General features: G+C 45.1%; 1 protein-coding gene across 2 annotated transcripts in view; it reads left to right on the top strand.

Moving 5' to 3' along the window:
- dnajb14 (DnaJ heat shock protein family (Hsp40) member B14) overlaps positions 1-19,310 on the top strand; it is a 52,084-nt gene that overhangs the window by 29,773 nt on the left and 3,001 nt on the right. For both annotated transcript variants that reach the window (XM_070872988.1, XM_070872983.1), the window contains exons 4-7: positions 3,704-3,886; positions 6,557-6,645; positions 14,042-14,151; positions 16,230-16,402. In XM_070872988.1, the coding sequence (XP_070729089.1) occupies positions 3,704-3,886; positions 6,557-6,645; positions 14,042-14,151; positions 16,230-16,402 (555 nt within the window). The remainder of the gene's footprint in view (positions 1-3,703; positions 3,887-6,556; positions 6,646-14,041; positions 14,152-16,229; positions 16,403-19,310) is intronic.

Raw genomic sequence — 19,310 nt, 5'->3', positions numbered from 1 at the left:
TTTGGATTCCGCTACAGCCATTATCTAACTCTGTCGCGCCTCTCTCTCGTCAAATACTTATCCACTTTTACCTTGACCACTCCTCGGGGCAAAGCATTCCTTGCTCCAACATCTCTCTTTTCTGTAATACATGAATTCACATAGTCTGTTGAATATTTATTCTTCTCCAATCGAGGAGAAAGCTCGAACCAGGCTCTGCATTGATATCCTTCTCTGCTCACCTGCTTACTTCCAGTCCATAAAAACAGGAGGTGGCCATTTGGGGAGATGTGTAATCTAACTCCATATACTCGCCATTGCCCTGTATCCCTTAATACCTTTGATCTATCGATCTCCGATTTAAAATTAACAATTGACCTAGCATCAATTGCCATTTGCGGGAGAGAGTTCCAAACTGTAGAAGTGTTTCCTAATTTTCTAATTTCACTCCTGAAAGGTCTGGCTCTATTTCTTAAGACTCTGCCCCCAGTCCTAGACTCCCCAACAAGCGGAAATATTTTCTCTCTATCTGTTCCCCTTAATATCCTGACCACTTCGATCAGATCACCCCATAACCTTCAAGATTCTAGGGAATACAACCCTAACTTGAGAAATCCTCATAACGTAACCCTCTGGGTATCACTCTGGTAAACCCACGCTGCACTCCCTCTGAGGCCAATATACCCTCCCTAAGGTGTGGGCCCAGAACTGCTCACAGTGCTCCAGGTGTGGTCTAACCAGGGCTTTGTACAGCTGCAGCATAACTTCTACCCCCTTGTATTCTAGTCCTCCAGATATAAAGGCCAGCATTGCATTAGCCTTATTGATTATTTTCTGTACTTGGACCTCCAAGTCTCTTTGGACATCCACTGTTTTTAGCTCTTCACCAGTTAGAAGTTACCCTGTTCTATCTTTAAGTGCAAAGTGGATGACTTCAAATTTGTTTACATTGGGCAAAACTGTGGCAAATGCATTTCAATCACTTAATCTAACTATAGCCCTGTGTAATTTTATGCTTCCATCTACACTGCCTACAATGCCGCCTATCTTTGTGTCATTGGCAAATTTGGATATATCTGGAAGTGAGCGATCTTGCTCAACCCAAAACATTTTACTTCCTTCCCTTTCCAAAATTGTCTTTCTTCAACCTGCACAATACTGCCCCTTCCCTCCCAATCAGCTTCCTTCATGTCGAGGGTAGACCTCCCCATATCAACTCTCCATAAAGCTTCAATTACTCCTTAATACTGTAAGAACTCGTGTTCAGAATGGAAGCAAGTATTCCTCGATACCAAGGGACTGCCTATGATGATGAATACTGCGCTCACTCTCCCATTCTTGGGCTCCACTACCTTGCTTTTAATTCATTCACGGGATGTGGGCGTTGCCAGCAAGGCTGGCATTTATTGCCCATCCCTAATTGCCCTTCAGAACGTGGTGGTGAGCTGCTGCCTTGAACCGCTGCAGTCCGTGTGGTGAAGGTGCTCCCACAGTGCTGTTCGAGAGAAACATAGAATCATAGAAATTAGGTGCAGGAGCAGGCCATTCGACCCTTCGAGCCTGCACCGCCATTCAATAAGATCATGGCTGATCATTCAACCTCAGTACCCCTTTCCTGCTTTCTCTCCATACCCCTTGATCCCTTTGGCCGTAAGGGCCACATCTAACTCCCTTTTGAATATATCGAACGAACTGGCCTCAACAACTTTCTGTGGCAGAGAATTCCACAGTTTACCCACTCTCAGTGAAGAAGTTTCTCCTCATCTCGGTCCTAAATGGCTTACCCCTTACCCCTTATTCTTAGACTGTGACCCCTGGTTCTGGACTTCCCCAACATCGGGAACATTCTTCCTGCATCTAACCTGTCTAATCCTGTCAGAATTTTATGTTTCTAATGAGATCCCTTCTCATTCCTCTAAACTCCAGTGAATACAGGCCTAGTCGATCCAGTCTCTCCTCACATGTCAGTCCTGCCATCCCGGGAATCAATCTGGTGAACCTTCGCTGTGTTCCTTAATAGCAAGAACGTCTTTCCTCAGATTAGGAGATCAAAACTGAACACATTATTTCACGTGTGGCCTCACTAAAGCTCTGTACAACTGCAGTAAGACTTACCTGCTCCTATACTCAAATCCTCTCGCTATGAAGGCCAACATACTATTTGCCGCCTTCACCACCTGCTGTACCTGCATGCCAACCTTCAATGACTGATGTACCATGACACCCAGGTCTCGTTGCACCTCCCCTTTTCCTAATCTGTTACCATTCAGATAATATTCTGTCTTCCTGCTTTTAACACCAAAGTGGATAACCTCCCATTTATCCACATTATACTGCATCCTCCATGTATTTGTCCACTCTCTTAACCTGTCCAAGTCACCCTGCAGCCTCTTGGCATCCTCCTCACAGCTCACACCGCCACCCAGCTTAGTGTCATCTGCAAACGTGGAGATATTACATTCAATTCCTTCATTTAAATCATTGATGTAAATAGCTGGGGTCCCAGCACTGAACCTTGCGGGGTTCTAACCCTGTGACCATGAAGGAATGGCCGATATATTTCCAAGTCCGGATGGTGTGTGACTTGGAGGGGAACGTGGAGGTGGTGGTGTTCCCATGTCGTTCTAGGTGGTAGAGGTCGCGGGTTTGGGAGGTTTTGCCGAAGAAGCCTTGGCGAGTTACTGCAGTGCATCTTGTAGATGGTGCACACTGCAGCCACGGTGTGCCGGTGGTGGAGGGAGTGAGTGTTGGAAGGAAGTGGATGGGGGGCCGATTTAAGTGGCTGCTTTGTCCTGGATGGTGTCGAGCTTTCGAGTGTTGTTGGAGCTGCACTCACCCAGGCAAGTGGAGAGTATTCCATCACACTCCTGACTTGTCCCTCCCAGTGAGTCATTTCACAGATCTCATCTTTGTTTTCAAATCTGTCCATGGCCTCCACCTTGGCGATCCTCTTTACTTGTGTCCCTGTACATACATTCCACTCACTAACACAGGACGTCTCGCTCCTGCTGCTCAGTCAACGGCTCTATTCTCTTTCCTCTAGACCTGTGTACCCACACCTTGCTACATCGCTCTCCCTGCTTTTAAAAGTGTCTTAAAGCATGCCTTTGGTCATCCCATCCTAGCATCCCCAACCCCTCTCTTCCCCCAAGCTCCTGATCTCTCTCTCCTCCTCCTTCATTTGTAAAGCGCTCTGAGACACAATGCTTCTGCGAGGAATGCTATTTAAATGCAAAGGGTTGTTGAGGGGTTTGGGGCAGTGCCACACTAGCACATTGTGTATAAAGACACAAGCCAGTGCAGAGGGAACTGTGACTCACTGATGGGTGTGGCCTCTCGCACTGAGCATGACACATCTGAGAACAGCCCTTTTAAAAAAAAAGTTGAAGCAGTAAAGAACTTGAATTTATATAGCACCTTTTCAGGATGTCCCAAAGCGTTTTACAGCCAATGAAGTACTTTTCAAAGTATAGTCACTGTTGTAATGTGGGAAACGCGGCAGCCAATCTGCGCACAGCAAGCTCCCACAAACAGCACTGTGATAATGACCGGATAATCTGTTTTTGTTATGTTGATTTGAGGGATAAATATTGGCCTCAGGACACTGGGGATAACTCCCCTGCTCTTCTTCAAAATAGGATCTTTTACGTCCACCTGAGGGGGCAGATGGGGCCTCATGTAGTTTTTTTTTAATGATGTCTCCTTTCTCAAACCCAATCTACAGCAATTGGAAATGCCTACGCGGTACTCAGTAACCCAGCGAAACGCAAGGACTACGATCAGTACGGTGACAGCCAGTCCCCTGGGAACTATCAGCACGGTGGCTTCGAATTTCACAGGAATTATGAATCGGACATTACACCAGAGGATTTATTTAACATGTTCTTTGGAGGAGGATTCCCTGCAGGTACAGTTGAAGATGTCCTCCCAAAAATAAAATAACGAGATGAATATTATTTGTTTTTTTTCACAAGTGGGACTCTCTTTTTTTTTTTTCTTTTTAGAAAGAAGACAAAGGGGTGACCCGATAGAGGACTTTAAAACAGTGGAGGGGTTCGATAGGGTAGACATAGAGAAGATGTTTTCCACTTGTGGGGGAGACCAGAACTAGAGGCCATCAATGTAAGAGAACATAAGAATTAGGAGCAAGATTCAGCCCCTCGATCCTGCTCCACCATTCAATCAGATCACGGCTGACCTTTGACTTCGACTCCGCTTTCCTTCCGATTTTCCATATCCCTTGATTCCCCTAGAGTCCAAAAATCTACCGATCTCGGCTTTGAATATACTCAGCAACTGAGCATCCACAGCCCTCTGGTGCAGAGAATTCCAAAGTTATGGGCGTAACTCTCATACACTTGAAATTCCGCAATCTTTTGCACTATTTCAGTCGATTCTGCGTGTGTGTGTGTGTGTGTCTGGGCGGAGGATCCAAGAGTTTGGTGTGGTGGGAAACCCCACAATTTTTTTTAAATTTAAAAACAAAACTAGAACTACTCAGCAGGTCAGGCAGCGTCTGTGGAGAGAGAAAAACAGTGTTATCGGATCGCTGACCCTTCGTCAGAACTGGAACAAGTTCGAGATGTAACCGGTTTTAAGCAAATGCGGAGGCAGGGAAAGGGGGGAGGGGAGGAAGGAACAAAAGGGAAGGTCTGTGATCGGGTGGTAGGCAGGAGAGATTAGAGAGACAAACGGGATGATGGAGTGATGCAAAAGGAGATGGTAACGGAACAGGTAAAGAAACAAAAGATGGATCTAGAGCAATGTTCCCTCTAGATTATATTTTTGGTGTGCAGCCCATTTAAATTTTTTTCTTTCAACAACTACAACAACAACTTGTATTTATATAGCACCTTTAACATTGTGAAATGTCCCAAGGCGCTTCACAGGAGTGTTATGCGATTAAAAAAATTTGACGCCGAGCTGCACAAGTAGAAATTCGCGCAGGTGACCAAAAGCTTGGTCAAAGAGAGAGGTTTTCAGAAGCATCTTGAAGGAGAAAAGAGAGGCGGAGAGGTTTAGGGAGGGAGTTCCAGAGCTTGGGGCCCAGGCAACATACGGCAATGGTTGAGTGATTATAATCAGGGATTTTCAAGAGGGTGGGGGGGGGAAAAGAGGGGGTTGTGGGGTGACTGGAGGAGATTACAGAGATAGGGAGGGATTTGAAAATAAGGATGAGAATTTTGAAATCGAGGCCACAACAAAACCAGTATCTACAGCTACTGTCTGAGAAAATGGCAGCAGTGGTTAGGATCTAAAGTTGTTGAAAGCAACACAAAAGCAAAATACTGCAGATGCTGGAAATCTGATATAAGAACAGAAAATGCTGGAAACACTCAGCAGATCGGGCAGCATCTGTGGAGCGAGAGAAACAGAGTTAACGTTTCAGGTCGATGACCCTTCGTTAGAACTGAAATGTTACAACGGGCCTGAAATTCCGATCGAGGTCTTCCCGCGGACAAACGACTGAAAAAGTTAAAGTTGTTCCTGCTGCGCCCGCACAAACTTCCGAGCCTGAGGCCTTCACAGCACGTGCACGTCGGGATGTGCGCAGGCCTGGAGCTGGAGTTACATGGCTCTGGGCAGCCAATCAAGGTACAGTATTTTCTCATTCATAATAATGGGAACTCCGTAGGTTGGAGTTCCCATTATTATGAATGAGAAGCCCTCCCCAAACACAAAACACTAATTAAAAAAAAAAAGAAATATATACTACATATTTAAGATTCATAAATTAAAGTTCTTGTATAAAGAAGAAAATATTTTCCTGACTTTTTTTTTAAACATTTTTTAATTATGCCTTAAAATAAACTTACCGTTGTGGGGATGGTTTTTAACAATAAAATGTGTTTTTATAACTTTAAATTATTTTTTTTTAAACACTTGCGCCTGCTTTTTCAGGCGCAAGATTTTTGAGGACATTTGCTGGGCAAAATATGCGTAAATATCGGAACTCTTGCCCTGCAGGTGTCCTCGCTCGTGATCTGGCTACGATCTGTCAAGCCAGAAACTTGACCGATCGGAAAAGTTGGTTTTCAGCGCATGTGGTGTGCTGAAAACCGGCTTTTCCGATGCCTTCCCAGGTCCATAAGAACTTGGTACGGACCCGGGACATCGGAATTTCAGCACTGTTAACTCTGCTTCTCTCGCCGCAGATGCAGCCTGACCTGCTTAGCATTTCCAGCATTTTCTGTTGCTGAAATCAATGAACGTAAGAACATAAGAATTAGGAGCAGGAGTCGGCCATTTGGCGCCTCGAGCCTGCTCCGCCATTCAATAAGATCATGGCTGAGTCCGCAAGGCTGTGGAATTTAAATGCGACTCTTATTGCATTACAAACATTTATTTTAATGCGATCCCTTTTTTATATTGGAATATCGGTTTGTATGTGGTTTGTAATGATTTTTCATTTTTTAAACTTACCAGTTAGTGCTTTCTGTGTGGGGTGTGATAATTTCTAATGTGCTTTTTTTTTCAGAATAAGCAAAAAATGTGTCTCGTATCTCCATGCCAGACTGTTGGGTTTATTAGATGCGGATGTGATGATTGCGCAATCCTTAATTATTCATTCTTTTAGGTAATACACAGCCATATTCCAATGGGCGAGCGAGGTACACATCTCATCAGTCGTATCACCGAGCTGAGAGAGAGCAAGAGAGAGCCGATGTATGTATTTACTTCTAATGAGTCGCTCGGAAGGCTGTAGACAAAAAATTAGAATGGTAAAATTTATAATGTAGCTCAAAGGTGACCAGTGGATTTTATTTAGGAGGGAAAGTTATTCTGCTTTGATTCGATGATGAGAATGAGCTCAACTTTTTCATGTGTTCGAACTAGAAATATAGAATCGTGTTTTACAGCACAGAGGGAGGCCATTCGGCCCATCGTGACTCTGCCGTTTCTGTGAAAGTTTATCCGTTTAACCCCATTCCCCATGCCTATCCCCATCGTTTTCTTTTTCTTCATAATATTTATTTTGTTCCCTTTTTTCAAAACTATTATGGATTCTACTTCTGTCTGTTTCTGCTAAGGCCATCCCATGACCTAACAACCCTCCAAGTAAATCAACCACAACAACTTATATTTATATAGCGCCTTTTCATTACAAGGCACTTCACAGGAGTGTTATTAGGTAAAATTTGACACCAAGCCACATAAGGAGCTAATTGGGGCAGATTACCTCATCATGGAAGGTTTTATGGAGCGTCTTAAAGGAGGAGAGAGAGAGGCGAAGAGGTTTAGAGAGGGAATTCCGGAGCTTAGGGCCCGGGCAGTTGAAGACATGGCCGCCGATGGTGGAGCAATGGAATTCTTAAGAGGCCAGAATCGGAGGAGCAGATATCTTAGAAATGTAGAAACATAGAAAATAGGTGCAGGAGTAGGTCATTTGGCCCTTTGAGCCTGCACCTCCATTCAATAAGATCATGGCTGATCATTCCCTCCATACCCCTTTCCTGCTTTCTCTCCATACCCCTTGATCCCCTTATCCGTAAGGGCCATATCTAACTCCCTCTTGAATATATCCAATGAACTGGCATCAACAACTCTCTGCGGCAGGGATTTCCAAGGTTAACAACTCTGAGTGAAGAAGTTCCTCCTCATCTCAGTCCTAAATGGCCTACCCCTTACCCTAAGACTGTGTCCCCTGGTTCTAGACTTCCCCATCATCGGGAACATTCTACCCGCATCTAACCTGTCCTGTCCCGTCAGAATCTTATGTTTCTATGAGATCCCCTCTCATCCTTCTAAACTCCAATGTATAAAGGCCCAGTTGATCCAGTCTCTCCTCTCATGTCAGTCCAGCCATCCCGTGAATCAGTCTGGTGAACCTTCGCTGCACTCCCTCAATAGCAAGAACGTCCTTCCTCAGATTAGGAGATCAAAACTGAACACACTATTCCAGGTGAGGCTTCACCAAGGCCCTGTACAACTGCAGTAAGACCTACCTGCTCCTATACTCAAATCCCCAACTATGAAGGCCAACATACCATTTGCCGCCTTCACCGCCTGCTGTACCTGCATGCCAACTTTCAATGACTGATGAACCATGACACCCAGGTCTCGTTGCACCTCCCCTTTTCCTAATCTGCCGCCATTCAGATAATATTCTGTCTTTGCGTTTTATCCACATTATACTGCATCTGCCATGCATTTGCCCACTCACCTAACCTGTCCAAGTTCCCCTGCAGCCTCTTAGCGTCCCCCTCACAGCTTACACCGCCACCCAATTTAGTGTCATCTGCAAACTTGGGAGATTAGAGATGGGGAGGGGTGAGGCTGTGGAGGGATTTGAAAACCAGGATGAAAATTTTAACATCGAGGTAATGCTTAGTAAATAAATTCTAAAATCTCCGTTTTATGTGGTAGTATTGAAATCTATGCTTACTTGCTAACCAACCAGTGAAATGATGGTTCCCAATTTACTTTTTATCAAAACCTTTTCAATAAATCCACCGGCAGAATTTTTCAATCCATCACACTTTTAAAATGTTTCCATACTGGACTTAAAGGGTTAAATCCCGAGGGCAGGTGGCACAGACTGGGCTGTGTTCCCTCGAGTGTAGAGGATTTAAGGGGCGATCTAATCGAGGTGTTTACGATGATTTAAAGGAGTTGATGGGGTCGATCGAGAGAAACTATTCCCTCTGGTGGGGGGAGTCCAGAACCAGGGGGCGTCACCTTAAAATTAAAGCCAGGCCGTTCAGGGTGATGTCAGGGAGCACTTCTTCACACAAAGGGTGCTGGGAATCTGGAACTCTCTCCCCCAAAACGCTGCTGAGGCGAATGTATCTCTGCTATTCGCCTCAACCACTCCCTGTGATAGCGAGTTCCACATTCTCACCACTATCCAGGTTTCTCTTGAATTCCCTGTGGATTTATTAGTGACGATCTTATATTTTATGGCCCCTAGTTCTGGTCTCGCCTGCAAGTGTGAAGTGTCTTTGCTACATCTACCCGATTGAACACCTTTCATAATTGTGTCTATATCAGGTCATCCCTCAACCTTCTCTTTTTCTAGAGAATGTTTAAGGTGTTCGATAGGGTAGATGTAGCAAAGACACTTCCACTTGTGGGGGAGACCAGAACTCGGGGCCATAAAATTAAAATCGTCACTAATAAATCCAACAGGGAATTCAGGAGACAGCCAGAGTGGTGAGAATGTGGAACACCTATCACAGGGAGTGGTTGAGGCAAATAGTATCGATGCATTTGTCTAAACAGCTTTTTGGAGCAGATTTCCAGATTTCTGCCACCTTTTTATGTGAAGAAGTGCTTCCTGACATCACCTATTCAGCCTTTCCTGATAGTTTTATGCTTTCAGACTTGGGGTGTTTGTTTTTAATTGTGAAGATAATTGAACTTTTAATTGATGTATTGGTGAGGGGGGGCGGGGGGGGCGGGGGGGGGGGCGAAGGAGGAAGAAGAGAGAAAGAGGGAGGTGTATCTTTCTGTGTAAGTGCTTTAATATCTGAACAGACAGTTCTTTAGCACTTGATCCAGCTTCAAATATTTAATTAGTAGTGCAATTGAATCTTGAAGATTTTTTTTTCCAAATCTATAATGATGCACTTAAGAGGCTGGGTATTCTAGAACGTAAGAACATAAGAACTAGGGACAGGAGTAGGCCATCTAGCCCCTCGAGCCTGCTCCGCCATTCAACAAGATCATGGCTGATCTGGCCGTGGACTCTGCTCCACTTACCCGCCCGCTCCCCGTAACCCTTAATTCCCTTATTGGTTAAAAATCTATCTATCTGTGATTTGAATACATTCAATGAGCTAGCCTCAACTGCTTCCTTGGGCAGAGAATTCCACAGATTCACAACCCTCTGGGAGAAGAAATTCCTCTCAACTCGGTTTTAAATTGGCTCCCCCATATTTTGAGGCTGTGCCCCCTAGTTCTAGTCTCCCTGGCCAGTGGAAACAACCTCTCCGCCTCTATCTTGTCTATCCCTTTCATTATTTTAAATGTTTCTATAAGATCACCCCTCATCCTTCTGAACTCCAACGAGTAAAGACCCAGTCTACTCAATCTATCATCATAAGGTAACCCCCTCATCTCCGGAATCAGCCTAGTGAATCGTCTCTGTACCCCCTCCAAAGCTAGTATATCCTTCCTTAAGTAAGGTGACCAAAACTGCACGCAGTACTCCAGGTGTGGCCTCATCAATACCCTGTACAGTTGCAGCAGGACCTCCCTGCTTTTGTACTCCATCCCTCTCGCAATGAAGGCCAACATTCCATTCACCTTCCTCATTACCTGCTGCACCTGCAAACTAACTTTTTGGGATTCATGCAAGGAGGAGGGACTGGAGTGCATCATCACGCCCGGCAACCAAATTTTAATTAGATTTTACGTTTTTAGTTTAATTTGTTTTAATTGCCAGTGCTTTTAGTGTCCCCCTCCCCTTTTATAGGGAGCACTGGAAAAAATTTGATTTTAGCGCCCCAAAAAAAAAACCAAAAAAAAAAAGGGGCCTTGTAAATGTCTGGTGTGTCACCCAGGTCGGGTGGCACGGTTTAATGTTTATGTTTTTGCAGGTAGACTCTAAAAGAGTTTCATGCACAAGGACCCCCAGGTCCCTCTGCACCGCAGCATGTTGTAATTTCTCCCCATTCAAATAATATTCCCTTTTACTGCTTTTTTTCAAGGTGGATGACCTCACATTTTTCCGACATTGCATTCCATCTGCCAAACCTTCGCCCATTCGCTTAACCTATCTAAATCTCTTTGCAGCCTCTCTGTGTCCTCTACACAACCCGCTTTCCCACTAATCTTTGTGTCATCTGCAAATTTTGTTGCGCTACACTCTGTCCCCTCTTCCAGGTCATCTATGTATATTGTAAACAGTTGTGGTCCCAGCACCGATCCCTGTGGCACACCACTAACCACCGATTTCCAACCCGAAAAGGACCCATTTATCCCGACTCTCTGCTTTCTGTTAGCCAGCCAATTCTCTATCCATGCTAATACATTTCCTCTGACTCCACGTACCTTTATCTTCTGCAGTAACCTTTTGTGTGGCACCTTATCGAATGCCTTTTGGAAATCTAAATACACCACATCCATCGGTACACCTCTATCCACCATGCTCGTTATATCCTCAAAGAATTCCAGTAAATTAGTTAAACATGATTTCCCCTTCATTAATCCATGTTGCATCTGCTTAATTGCACTATTCCTATCTCTAGATGTCCCGCTATTTCTTCCTTAATGATAGCTTCAAGCATTTTCCCCACGACAGAGTTAAACTAACCGGCCTATAGTTACCTGCCTTTTGTCTGCCCCCTTTTTTAAACAGAGGTGTTACATTAGCTGCTTTCCAATCCGCTGGTACCTCCCCAGAGTCCAGAGAATTTTGGTAGATTATAACGAATGCATCTGCTATAACTTCTGCCATCTCTTTTAATACCCTGGGATGAATTTCATCAGGACCAGGGGACTTGTCTACCTTTAGTCCCATTAGCCTGTCCAGCACTACCCCCCTAGTGATGGTGATTATCTCAAGGTCCTCCCTTCCCACATTCCCGTGACCAGCAATTATTGGCTTGGTTTTTGTGTCTTCCACTGTGAAGACCAAAGCAAAATAATTGTTTAAGGTCTCAGCCATTTCCACATTTCCCATTATTAAATCCCCCTTCTCGTCTTCTAAGGGACCAACATTTACTTTAGTCATTCTTTTCCGTTTTATATATCGGTAAAAGCTTTTACTATCTGTTTTTATGTTTTGCGCAAGTTTACTTTCGTAATCTATCTTTCCTTTCCTTTATTGCTTTCTTAGTCATTCTTTGCTGTCGTTTAAAATTTTCCCAATCTTCTAGTTTCCCACTAACCTTGGCCACCTTATACGCATTGGTTTTTAATTTGATACTCTCCTTTATTTCCTTGGTTATCCATGGCTGGTTATCCCTTCTCTTACCGCCCTTCTTTTTCACTGGAATATATTTTTGTTGAGCACTATGAAAGAGCTCCTTAAAAGTCCTCCACTGTTCCTCAATTGTGCCACCGTTTAGTCTGTGTTCCCAGTCTTCTTTAGCCAACTCTGCCCTCATCCCACTGTAGTCCCCTTTGTTTAAGCATAGTATGCTCGTTTGAGACACTACTTCCTCATCCTCAATCTGTATTACAAATTCAACCATACTGTGATCACTCGTTCCAAGAGGATCTTTTACTAGGAGATCGTTTTATTATTCCTGTCTCATTACACAGGACCAGATCTAAGATCGCTTGCTCCCTTGTAGGTTCTGTAACATACTGTTCTAAGAAACAATCCCGTATGCATTCTATGAATTCCTCCTCCAGGTTACCCCGTGCGATTTGATTTGACCAATCGATATGTAGGTTAAAATCCCCCATGATTACTGCCGTTACTTTTCCACATGCCTCCATTATTCCCTTGATTATTGTCCGCCCCACCGTGAAGTTATTATTTGGGGCCTATAAACTACGCCCACCAGTGACTTTTCCCCTTACTATCTCTAATGATTCAACATTTTGTTCATTAGAGCCAATATCATCTCTCACAACTGCCCTGATATCATCCTTCATTAACAGAGCTACCCCACCTCCTTTCCCTTCTTGTCTATCTTTCCGAATTGTCAGATACCTCTATGTTTAATTTCCAGTCTTGGCCACCCTGCAACCACGTTTTTGTAATGACCACCAAATCATACCCATTTGTAATGATTTGTGCCGTCAACTCATTTACTTTGTTTCAAATGCTGCGTGCGTTTAGGTAGTGTTTTAATAGTTTTTAAACCATGATTTTTAGTTTTGACCCCTCCTGCAGCCCCTTTATATTCATACATATTGACCCTTCTTATCACCTTGTGGTTTACACTTACCCCAGTGCTACTCTGCTCTGTTGCCTCTTGCCTTTTGCATTCTTTTTTGGGGTTCTGTTCATCTGAGCTCTCACCCACTCTAACTAGCTCAGAGCCCTCTCCTGGGTTCCCATCCCCCTGCCAAGCTAGTTTAAAGCCCTCCCAACCGCACTATCAAAACCACCCGCGAGAACATTGGTCCCGTCTCTGTTGAGGTGCAACCTGTCCGACTTGTACAGGTCCCACCTACCCCAGAAGCGGTCCCAATTGTTCAGGAAACTAAAGCCCTCCCTCCTACACCAATGCCCCAGCCACGTATTTATCTGACTAGCCTTCCTATTTCTACCCTCACTCGTACGTGGCAGTAATCCCGAGATTACCACCTTTGAGGTCCTGGCTTTCAATCTTACTCCTAGCTCTCTAAACTCAGCTTTAAGGACCTCGCCCCTCTTTCTACCTATGTCGTTGGTACCAATGTGGACCACAACCACTGGCTGTTCCCCTTCCCTCTCCAGAATGCCCTGCAGTCGCTCAGTGATATAATTGACCCTTGCACCAGGGAGGCAACACACCATCCTGATGTCACTTTTGCTGCCGCAGAAGCGCCTATCTGCTCCCCTAACTATGCAGTGAGTGTCTCGCCTCCTGACTCCCCAAAGCATTTCCACCGTCTACAAGGCACAAGTCAGGAGTGTGATGGAACACTCTCCACTTGCCTGGATGAGTGCAGCTTCCACAACACTCGAAGCTCAGCAACATCACAGCCCGCTTGATTGGCACCCCATCCACCACCTTCAACACTCTCTCCCTCCACCACCGGCGCACCGTGGCTGCAGTGTGTACCATCTACAAGATGCACTGCAGCAACTCGCCAAGGCTTCTTCGGCAGCACCTCCCAAACCCGCGACCTCTACCACCTAGAAGGACAAGGGCAGCAGGTGCATGGGAACACCACCATCTCCATGTTCCCCTCCCAGTCACACACCATCCTGACTTGGAAATATATCGGCCGTTCCTTCATCGTCGCTGGTCACAATCCTGGAACTCCCTCCCCAACAGCACTGTGGGAGCACCTTCACCACACAGACTACAGTGGTTGAAGAAGGCGGCTCACCACCTTCTCAAGGGGCAATTAGGGATGGGCAATAAATGCTAGTGACGCCCACATCCCATGAATGAATTTTTTAAAAGCTAGGAAAATTAACTATCTTAATTTTATTCCCCTATACCTTTTACAGGGAGGCTTTTCAATGTTTATACAGTTATTACCCATAATTGTCCTGATCCTGGTGTCGGTTTTGAGCCAGTTGATGGTATCTACTCCACCGTACAGTCTCTACTACAGAACGTAAGTATTGCTGACTATTTCCAAAGCGCCCGTTAATTCAGTCACTAGTCATAAGGTGCTTGTACAAAATAAATTGTAATCTTGCCGCAAACTTAACTCAAATACAAATGTGATGTAAGATTAGGATCACGGGTCTCACACAGATACCCAAAGGGTCTTGGGAGTTGTAAGGCATTTTATTACTGGAGCGGGTAGTTCAAATATAGTCAAAGACAACACACAATCAGGAGAGACACAGTAGACATACGACCATGACAAGTAGCTAGTATAGTCCCAATCGGACAGACAGCTGGTGGCACGAACAATTATCTTCACCGTCTGCCCTGAAATGCCTTCTGGGTCTTTCTTTTATTCTCTTTAGGGGTGGGCCTGGTGTAGGATATAGGCAGGGCCATTTAAACTATGATCTGTCGAGTTCTTTGTCTCAACTCTTGGGTGAAACCCTCCTCTTCACGTCCTCCCGAGGTTGGGAGTCAGACAGGCTGTCCTTGACCTTCAGATGTTTGGAGCTGCCCGTGATCAGTTATTGATGTTCATGCTATTCCAGTCGCTTTTAGATGTTGTACCGCGGAATGAATCTTCAATTCTAACACCAGTCTGAAGAGACTTATTGGTCTCAAGTTATTTCTTCCAACTCACGATTTCTTAGTGATATGTATGGTTCCTGCTGGAGACTACACATCCCCCTAATGGGAGCATGCACGTTGTAGCAATTTCACTCCAATGTCATCTGTGTTGCCGCCTTTGACAGAATATTCTAGAGGGCCTGGACATAAAAGCAACTGGCTATCGCCACACCGATTCAGCCGTAACAAAATGTTGCAAGTAGCGTCGGTTGTTTGAAATGAACTCTGCTGCTCTTTCAAGTTTTGCAAACAAACACCGACTGCGAGATTTATTCTGCTGCGTGATGCCCTGTTATTTTTGAATGTGATCGACAATTATTTAAATCCCAGGTGTATTAAAAGAAAGAAAAGACTTCCATTTATACAACGCCTTTCACCACCTTGGGATGTCCAAAAGCACTTTACAGCCAATGAGAATGTAGTCACTGTTGTAATGTAGGAAACGTGGCGACCAGTTTGTGCACAGCAAACTCCCACAAACAGCAGTGACTAGATAATCTGCTTTAGTGATGCTGATTTAGGGATAATTATTGGCTCCGGATACCGGGTATAACTCCCCTGCTCTTCTTCAGAATAGTGCTGTAGGATCTTTTACGTCCACCTGAGAGGGCAGACGGGGCTTCGGTTTAACATCTCATCCAAAAGGCGGCCCCTCCGACGGTGCTCCGGCGCTCCCTCGGCTCCGGCACTCCCTCAGCCCCACCCCTCCGGCACTCCCTCGGCCCCACCCCTCCGGCGCTCCCTCGGCCCCACCCCTCCGGCACTCCCTCGGCCCCGCCCCTCCGACGGTGCGGCGCTGCCCCGGAAGTGTTCACCTGGATTATGTGCTCTAGTATCTGGAGTGGGGGCTTGAAGCTAAAAGACGAGAATACGACTGAACCATGGCTCTCCAGACCAGAGCAGGACTGAAGATATTTTATGATGGGACAAACTTTTGGTAGCTTTCCTATTGCAGGAGATATTGACCTTTCAAATTTTTAAAAATATATTTTCTTCAAGGGAAAACCTCTCTTTCTTTTCCTTGACTTTTGAAGCTCTTTAGTTTAAAGTTCCTTCATTCGAATTATCTGATCGATCAATTGTTTTAATGCATTAAAATCCGATGTTGACGAGCAGGGGAGTTTTCCCGGTGTCCTGGCCAATATTTATTCCTAAACAATATCACTATAAAAAAAACCACAGATTGTCTGGTCATTATCAAATTGCTGTTTGTGGGAGCTTGCTGTGTGCAAATTGGCTGCCGCCTTTCCTACAGTGTAACAGTGACTACACTTCAAAAGTACTTCACTGGCTGTAAAGCGCTTTGGGATGTCCTGAGGTCGTGAAAGGCGCTATAGAAAAGCAAGTCTTTCATTTACAAATGGGTAGTGTGAATTCAGATTGCAATAAATATGTTTTTTCACTCAATTGAACAATTTTTAACTTGACTAATCAATACTTCCACCTTTCCAGTGCCGTGGGACACACTGTCAAGAGGCAAACTAGTAACTTGAAAGTAGTTTACTTTTGCAACAAAGACTTTGACAAAGAATACACGGGTATGACGTTACAAAAAATAGAAAAGAGCGTTGAAGAAGATTATATAACAAACCTTCGAAATAACTGCTGGAAGGAAAGACAGGAGAGTAAGTAGTTTGAACTTATCTTTGTGATATTTCAGTCTTTGAGATGATTAACTCGTATCTTACTTTGGCTCTCCGACACCATATCGTGCAGTTTAAGACACTGTAACTGAGCGATTCTAATGTAGGGGCATGGCTTTTACACACACATTGGAAATTGCAGTTTGCTTAGTGGCTGCAGAGCTGCTGAGTATCCTGCAGTAGTACCTACTGAGGCACATCCATTGTGCAGAATTACTTTGCATTCCCCCTCCCTCCACAAACGGTCCCACCCGAGTCAGTTTGGCAATTGTTGTCAAGTGGGTGGGGGAGGAGGGAGTGGAGGAAGTAGAATCATAAGAACATAAGAAATAGGAACAGGAGTTGGCCATTCGGCCCCTCGAGCCTGCTCCGCCATTCAATAAGATCATGGCTGATCTGATCATGGACTCAGCTCCACTTCCCACCCGCTCCCCATTACCCCTTATTGTTTAAGAAACTGTATTTCTGTCTTCAATTTATTCAATGTCTCAGCTTCCATAGCTCTCTGAGGCAGCGAATTCCACAGATTTACGACCCTCCGAAGAAATTTCTTCTCATCTCTGTTTTAAATGGCCCCTTATTCCAAGATCGTACCTGTTATGTGTTGAAAAGAATCTGACCAGATACTGTGAGCTCAAAGTACAGTGTGACCATAGTCCTTTATTACAGGTCTCCAGAGTGCCTCTCCAGCCTGTGAGGCCTCCTTATGTACAGGTGCTCCCAAGGGATTGTGGGATCCCTTGGGACTCCAGGGGATGAGCCCTCTGAGGGTATTTACAGGTTTACATATATAACAATGCCCTTTAGTTCAAGTCTCCCCCATTCTCTCTCCCTTGTCAAGCCCCCTCATAATATACATTTCAATAAGATCACCTCTCATTTTTCTGAATTCCAGTGAGTAGAGGCCCAACCTACTCGACCTTTCCTCATAAGTCAACCCCCTCATCCCCGGAATCAACCTAGTGAGCCGCCTTTGAACTGCCTCCAAAGCAAGTATATCCTTTCGTAAATATGGAAATCAAAACTGCACGCAGTATTCCAGTTGTGGCCTCACCAATACCTTTTTTATATAGCTGTAGTAAGACTTCCCTGCTTTTATACTCCATCCCCTTTGCAATAAAGGCCAAGATACCATTGGCCTTCCTGATCACTTGCTGTACTGTACCTGCATACTATCCTTTTGTACAGCACAGGAGGCCATTCGGCCCATTGAGTCTGCACCAGCAGTTTCGAAGATCAATCCGGTTAGTCCGACACCCCCTCTGCTCTTTGCCCATATCCCTGTGGGGGTAAGTTATTCTTAAGGTTCTGTCATTGCTGCCCTGAAATAGGAGAGGAGACCGAGTAGCCTAAAGATGGCTCCTTCCCCTGCACCTTGGGGTTCCGTAGCATTGTGGTTATGTCACTGGACTAGTAATCCAGGGGCCCGGACTAACGATCCGGAGACGTGGGTTTGAATCCCACCATAGCAGCTGGGGAATTTAAATTCAAATAATTAAATAAATCTGTAATAAAAAGTTAGTATCTGTAATGGATAATGGCCTTGAAATTTGCTGTACAAAATGTCCTTTTTTAGGGAAGGCAATCTGCTGCCCTTGCCCGATCTGGGACTCCAGACCCACATCCATGTGGTTGACTCTTAACTATCCTCTGATGACCCAGCAAGCCACCATCTTCTCAAGTGTTAAGGATGGGCAAAAAATGCCAGCGTCTCCCACATCCCATGGCCGGCATTTATTGCCCATCCCTAGTTGCCCTCGAGAAGGTGGTGGTGAGCCTCTTTAAACCACTGTAGCCTGTGCTCCCACAGCGCTGTCGGGGAGCGAGTTCCAGTATTTCGACCCAGCAACAATGAAGGAATGGCCGATATATTTCCAAGTCAGGATGTAGTGTAACTTGGAGGGGAACATGGAGGTGGTGGTGTTCCCATGCATCTGCTACCCTTGTCCTTCTAAGTGCTGGAGGTCGTGGGTTAGGGAGGTGCTGTACAGTGTCGACCATTAGGGTGTGTGGTCAAACCTAGATCCCAACATGCTGCACTAGCTGGATTTCACATTCTGATAATATAATATAGTTTTTTTAAACAAATAGAACATTCCTGTTTGCATAAACTTTCAAACACTTGCCCCACCTTTGTTGTTGCCTGACCCAGCCTTGGAAAATGGTGCAATTGGAATTTATTGTTGGTATCTGGTGCTTGCTGTGTTTCTTATCCCACTGTTCCGGTAGATCATTTGTGCCTGATTCATGGCGATGACTGCCCAAATTCAGTGTAAGATTTCCCAGCCCGATTGCAGTGCAACTTGCCTACTCTGCCTCTGTCGGATGCATCCAAAGACTGAATTGGCTGGGGCTCTTTCCTAAGAAAGATTAGACTGAGAGGTGACCTGATGAAGGGGTTTGATAGGGTAGACGTGGAGAAGATGTTTCCACTTGTGTAGGAGACTAAAACCATGGGGATAGAAAAATTAGATGGTCACTAATAAATCCAGTAGGGAATTCAGGAGAAACCTCTTTACTTGAGAGAATGTGGAACTTGCTACCACAGGGAATGGTTGAGGCGAACAGCACAGATGCATTTAAGGGGAAACTAGATGAGGGAGAAAGGAATCGAGGATATATTGATGGGGTGAGTTGGAGAGGGGTGGGAGGAGGAGGCTCGTGGGGAGCATAAACACCGGCACGGACCAGTTGGGCCAAATGGCCTGTTTTTGTGCTGTGGCAAAGTTTACTTTTTTTAATCAGCTTAGCAACATCACCTCTTGGAAAGTGTTTTCTCAGCGTCCATTGGTGCTGGTCGAAGAACAGGAGGTCGTCATTCAGCCCCTCGAGCCTGTACCGCCATTCAATGAGATCTGCGACCTAACTCTATATACCCACCTTTGCCCCA

The sequence above is a fragment of the Pristiophorus japonicus genome, chromosome 2, assembly GCF_044704955.1.
Source record: "Pristiophorus japonicus isolate sPriJap1 chromosome 2, sPriJap1.hap1, whole genome shotgun sequence".
NCBI lineage: Eukaryota > Metazoa > Chordata > Chondrichthyes > Pristiophoridae > Pristiophorus > Pristiophorus japonicus.
Note: the sequence above shows the minus strand (reverse complement) of the source record. Positions and strands in the feature narration are given on the sequence as shown.